The 6,000-nt window shown below is 44.2% G+C and overlaps 1 protein-coding gene across 1 annotated transcript in view; it reads left to right on the forward strand.

Annotated features, from left to right (window-relative positions):
* The window catches only part of LOC131890220 (uncharacterized), a gene marked incomplete at its 5' end in the record, with an annotated part of 28,191 nt that extends 22,444 nt beyond the window's left edge, over positions 1-5,747 (forward strand). Inside the window, 1 exon segment of the mRNA XM_059239526.1 lies at positions 3,666-5,747. Coding sequence (XP_059095509.1) covers positions 3,691-5,109 — 1,419 coding nt within the window. The 3' untranslated portion in view covers positions 5,110-5,747.
* Between the last annotated feature and the right edge of the window lie 253 nt (positions 5,748-6,000).

A 6,000-nucleotide genomic window follows, 5' to 3' on the forward strand; every position in this document is an offset into this window, starting at 1 on the left:
AAACATGTTGGATTTTTTTGCTTCAAGATTAAACTTGTTTACCAAAGCAAAAGACAACCTGAACTTTTCAAAAAACGGCCTTTACCATTGAGTGACAATGCAGAATCAATGCTTTCTTGCAGAAAATATACTCGTTTCCAATATCATTTGACTGACCGAAATGGCATTTCCAAAGTTGCTTCATAATGATCACGAATAGCAACGTGCCATGTTGATTGAACTTCTTGCTTAATTATCGAAAACAGTTACACATACCATCTTTTTACAGAGTTTAGGGCGATATTTTGGCCATTATATTGTCTACCTTATACGACATGAATAAAAAAAAATCGCCCATTTGGGAAAATCCATGACCCAACATTGCATTGTCCGAATACAGAATCCAACTAGCGATTACATTCTTTGTAGCGGATAGAAAAGGCCTTGAAAAACAAAAAAAATGTCTGATGGGTCAAAGTCAATATCAGACAGGTTTTCCGTCTGTGGGTGTGGATTAGAGCCATTTAACTTATACTGTTAGGATGTGCTTGCTTCTACATTTTGATTACTTCATTTCAAAATCATGTTATGCATCATATTTGTGGCGTTGAAATTGGTTTTAGTCCGGTTTTTTATGGCGCACTTTTAAGGCATATGTGTTGCGAGTCCATCTAAGTCACAAAGGTATCCTTCCCATTGCGAAATTTTTTTATAGTGTTTTATTGGCAATCTCGATACAGGATTAGTTACTTTGTTATTATATTTATTTGCATTACTCCGAATGACAAAAATTCAATAATCCCGCTTGGAGCGGGATAAATGGGCTTTTCCCGGGTTTTTTGAAGTTGGCCATACGTTAAGAATATGCAAAAGACAAGGTTAACTGAACTCATTACCAGTTTTGTGAATCAGACAAAGAAAAAAAAATCACCTCATTTTTCTGGGTGATTTCAAACTGACTGGTATGGTTTAATAATAATAAAAAATGGAGTCAAGTGGAAGGAAAAAAATGGATTCGGATCGAATTGAGTGAAATCTTTCGGATCGGATTCGGATTACAAGAAATCACTTAAGATCGGATTAGGAGACCCTATCGGAAACGATGCCCAGGTCTAGTGGGTATTTAGCGTCTAACAGTTTCTTTGCAGAAAAGTTGGAAGGGAGAACCGAACCGGAGACTTCTCTCATGCCAAGAAGCTGCGCTAACCACTTAGTGGACTTTCTATTACAAGGGAATGTCCAAAAGCAGTAGACTACCTCCCTCTTGTGTACATTGCTTTTCCTTTGGTCTGTGGATGGAATCCAGACAACAAAAAGTCTGAAGTCTCACAATTGGTCTAGGTTCTTTTGAAAGAACCCCTACAATGGAGATCCCCGCTCGCGGTCTCGGAGTCATGGGCAAATTCCGGGGATAAACCCAAGTTGTCACATTTGTCTAATTCTCGAGACAGATCACTTCTCATTCAAGTGGTATACCCACCCCTCCTCATCTTCCTCGTCTTGTGTGCCCATTCATCTATCTATCCATCCATTTGCTTTTTTCCGTGTTACTGGCCAAAATCATCCCCTCTCCCTCCCTCTTATTCAATGCTTGGAAAAAATGCCGGGGATCCTCACTAGAAATTTTCACCCTCTTTGGTCTTCTCGTCGCCCCCTTGATCCATGTTCTATGTCTGAGTAGTACCACACTACATGTTCCAAAGGAAGAGCGCATATTGCGTGAGCATTAATTCGCCAACTTGATCCTCGGCAGGCTTGTAGTAGCATCACCTTAAGTGCACCAATAAACTTGGCTTCAGGCAATGGCTCATTCTCTGTGGAGAAGAACAGGGTGTGCCAAAAGTTTGCGGTTGATCTCAACCAAGTGAAGCACGAGCATGTATGAGTCTGCCGGATTGTACAATTCTAATTTATAAAGATATTCGGCCACTTCCATGCATTACTAATATATTGTGTGCAATATATTTTGAAAAAATTGGAATCCTTCAATATTCTTTTTTGCTAATTTTACTGTACTTACAATGCCAGGACTTTCTGTGTGATTTATTGGATTGAATTTTAGAACTACCCCTTCCAACTACATGTCTTGTTATGGAGAATGAAGGCTTTAACTTCAATGAACATAAAGTCCAACCTCGTGCCGGTAATCTTGTAAAATGACACTTCAAACATATCAGATGACAGTCTGAAAGAGAGATGTCATATGCCTCTTGAAAACAATAGCAACAACAACACAAACAGGACTTCAAACATGGAAAAGTCATTGAGGAAATTATGTTGATTTTTGATAGTGTATGGTTGTTTTTGCGTTCCCTGTCATTTTGGTGAAATATCTCATAATGAGCCTATTTACAGCCTTAGGAGGCTAAGAAGTGGGACATTCTGTGCCACCTCCCCAAAATGGATCGCCTTATCGCCAGAACTAAATCCTCATCTGCTAAACAATAACAACCGTCCCCAGAGGACATTTATTGTCCCAATTTCGTTGTGCTGCCTCCTTCCCCACCTCGGTCCCAGCCTTTACTTGGTGTCCACACTGGCACCGACCGAGAGTATTCATTACATTATGAATGAAGAAGCTCTTGAGCGCACAACTGAGATGAAGAGAGAGAGAGAGAGCATTGGAACAAAATTGGAAAGAGATGCACACCTCTACTCCTTCCTTCTCTTCGCTTTAGGTCTCGTGAAAGTGCATTTCAAGAAAGTAGGGTCTCGTTCCAGGGTCTGTGGTTCATTGCCGAAAGCTGTTGGCTCACTAGCAAAACATAGTTGTTGTAGCTAATTATTTTACCGCGGTGGGAAAAATGTGCAAATGCTATAGAGATATATCAGTAATGGAAAAATGGCTTGGTTTTATGGTTGTTGAATGAATTTCCTTTTTTTTTTTGCCACGAACGGAAATGTACTAAAATGCAACAGAGACATGACTTTTTCGATTTTCCTTAAATGTGTCCGCAATTCAGCTTTTTTTCTTTGGTCGCAAAACGGGAATTCGATGAAATGTGATTTTTTTTTCGGGCTTTTCAGGACCATCTGGGCCCAAACCTCTGTTTTGGGCGGGATCCTTATCGAATTCAATGTAATTTCAGACAAATCTTCAGACAGACAGTCTACCGTTTATTGTTTCAATTGCAAACCAAGTGGAAACATTTCAGAGATTCTTTGCAAACGATTCCTTGTATTTCCACCCCCTCAACCCCCTTGTTCCATGGATCCTACTTGCACCACCACAATAGCCCTCTTGATGCTACTCCTGTTTGAACGTAAGAAAGAGGGAGTTCCTTTTTTACTCTCCTAAAGTTGGAAAGAAAGAATTTTTGGTTGTTGCCAAGTCATGTGAACTAGCACCCCTTCTCTCTCTTTAAAAGCAATACCTACTGTCCCACAGTACCACCCTCTGATAAGCAGTAGTACATTGGAAGTACAAAGGGGATCTTCTTTGTTGCAAGTGGTTGGGTGGAGAATGGAACAAACATGGGTGGGTGTTTGAAGACCAGTACATGATGGAATTTGTGTTCCCTTTGAATGTGCAGCACAGATTCCAACTATTCCTCCCTGGAGATCTCTGTGGAGAGTTCGAATTTCAACCATACTACTGACACATGAATACGAAGCTCTAAAAAGTGTACTGTTCCAAGAGCGAGCGGATTTTGTGAATAATCTTCGTTTTCCGTTCCCGTTTCCAGGTTAGTCGGCAGAATTTCCGCGAGGATGACTCCCAGCTTCCGGTCCGTTTTGCCTTTGAGCCTTTTCTTCGGGCTGTGCTCGTCTTACGTGGGCAACTCTTTTGAATATGACTCTCCTCGACGTCAAGTGGAAGTCACGAATGAGCACCTTTATCAAAGTCCAAGGATTGTAATCCTTGGCGCCACTGGCGTGGGCAAGTCAAGTTTGGCCAATGTTCTCTTGGGCCGTGACAAGAACTATGATGGTCGAGGCCACCTGGATGGTTGCTTCAAGGTCATGGGACTCAATAACCACGGATCGTCCGTGACCAAAAAGACATGTCCTGATGCGGGCCATTGGTTGGGAAATCTGTCGGCACCGTTGTTCACGGTGATCGACACCCCCGGGTTTGGGAACAACCTCATTGAAGAGGAGAAGACCATTGAAGGTCTCGTGAACGTCCTGAAGGACGAGATCAAATACATCCATGCCTTTGTGATTGCATTCAAACAGCAAGACAACCGCATGACGGCGTCTCTGCGGAGCATGATTGGGTTGTTCCAAAAGATGTTTGGCGATGGGTTCTGGGAGAACGCCATCTTAGAGGCCACGCATTGGAACTATCATCCCAAGAACGTGGAGATCCGAGACTCCTCCGAGCCTCGACTCACCGAGAAACACTGGTCCCGGGAGTTCAACCGACTCTTCCATAACGAATACGGACTGAAGAAGCCCCTGAATGCTGTGTTCATTGATACCTTTTACGATCCTCACAACCCGTCGGAAGTGGCCAAATTCAAGGCAAACACCGACACTCTCTTCCAATTTTCCCAGAGTCGGAACCCGTTCGAATGCAAGGATATCAAGATCGCCCTCACGGAGATCCGGCAACTTCAAAATGACATCTACGAACTGGAGAACAACAAACGTGAGCAGATCAAAACCATCCAGGATCTTCTGGAGTCGAACTACGTGCTGAACCGGACTCTCCAGCGAGCTGGCCTCACCACACCCGCTCCTACACTCTACCCTGCCAGTCTTCAGAACCAGTATTGTTGGTCCAACAAGTGCTACACGCCCACGGAGTTCGCCCTCTTTGGCATTGGTATTTGCGTCCTCGGCATCCTCATCGGCATCGTGGCCGTGGCCTGGTTCCGAAACCAATGCAGCCCCGAAGACAAGTATTACAGCTACAGTGTCGACGAGACGCCCCCACCCATTCAAACCAGTGCCAAAAATGGCGACATCCAGCGTCACGACTCATCCATGTTGTCCAACTCGGACTCGGGCGGGTTCAACAGCCACAAGTACGACTCGGTGGTGGCCGTCTCACCCAACGCTCGACGGGACTCGGTCGTTCAACCCGGGGACTTATCCACCGATGTGATTCGTTGTGACGACCAAATCAACGGCAACGTCCACTACATGGCCAATGGTGGAGGTCCACTCGAGACGATGATGTGACAGTGCGCCTTTTTCTATCCAGGTTCTTCCCCCATGCTCATGGATGACTCCCTCGTTGCTTCCTCGGCGTCTTCGCCCATTGTGAGTGTGGCTCAAATGCACCATCCCCCGCCACCCCCGACGAACTTGAACCTGACCTTGGCCTCCAACGGAATGGCCGGCCGGGCTGGAGGGGGTGGTTTGGAGGCGGGGGTATTGGCCAATCGAGAACACTTGGTGTCTGTGCAACCCAGGCCACCCCCCACCTCCATGGTGTTACCTACTCAAGCCCCTTTGAGTCACACTGATGGGCCCTATTTTTACTACTACTGAACATGCGGGGAAAGCAATCTAGGAGCACAAACCGATCAATGCAACGAGACTCATACGTCATGTACTCTTAGAGATCCCCAAGACTCGCATCACAAACTGATTGACTACAATGTAGTTGGAAGACGACAGTATTGAGTGCTCCCTCATATCTATCCCCTCATTCCTGATCTGATTATTCTGGATTTCGCTTTGGTTTTGTTGTAACAAACCCACGTACAACCGATTTTTTAGAAGCCTCGTCTTTTGATATTTGTAGCGGACTACATGCTGAATACTGATCTCGATTGTTCTTTCGATAGCAATACACTAAATATTTTGAAACCGATGATAGTTGCGCCATGTGTGTTTCGTTAGGCATGCAATTCTAAGTGTCTATCAATCAATTTCCAATATTGGAAGAAAGGTATGTGTAAATTGCATTAAGAGCTAGATCAAGGCTCATTGTAGCGGACCCCTGTCAATTATTTGGCTTGGTATCATTATGCAGCCATGAATATCCATAATCTGTGCACCAATGAGTAGTTAATTGCTGAAGTTCACGGCGTCTTGAAAATCTAAAAGAAATGCGACATATTCGTC

The sequence above is a fragment of the Tigriopus californicus genome, chromosome 11 (assembly GCF_007210705.1).
Source record: "Tigriopus californicus strain San Diego chromosome 11, Tcal_SD_v2.1, whole genome shotgun sequence".
Taxonomy (NCBI): domain Eukaryota; kingdom Metazoa; phylum Arthropoda; class Copepoda; order Harpacticoida; family Harpacticidae; genus Tigriopus; species Tigriopus californicus.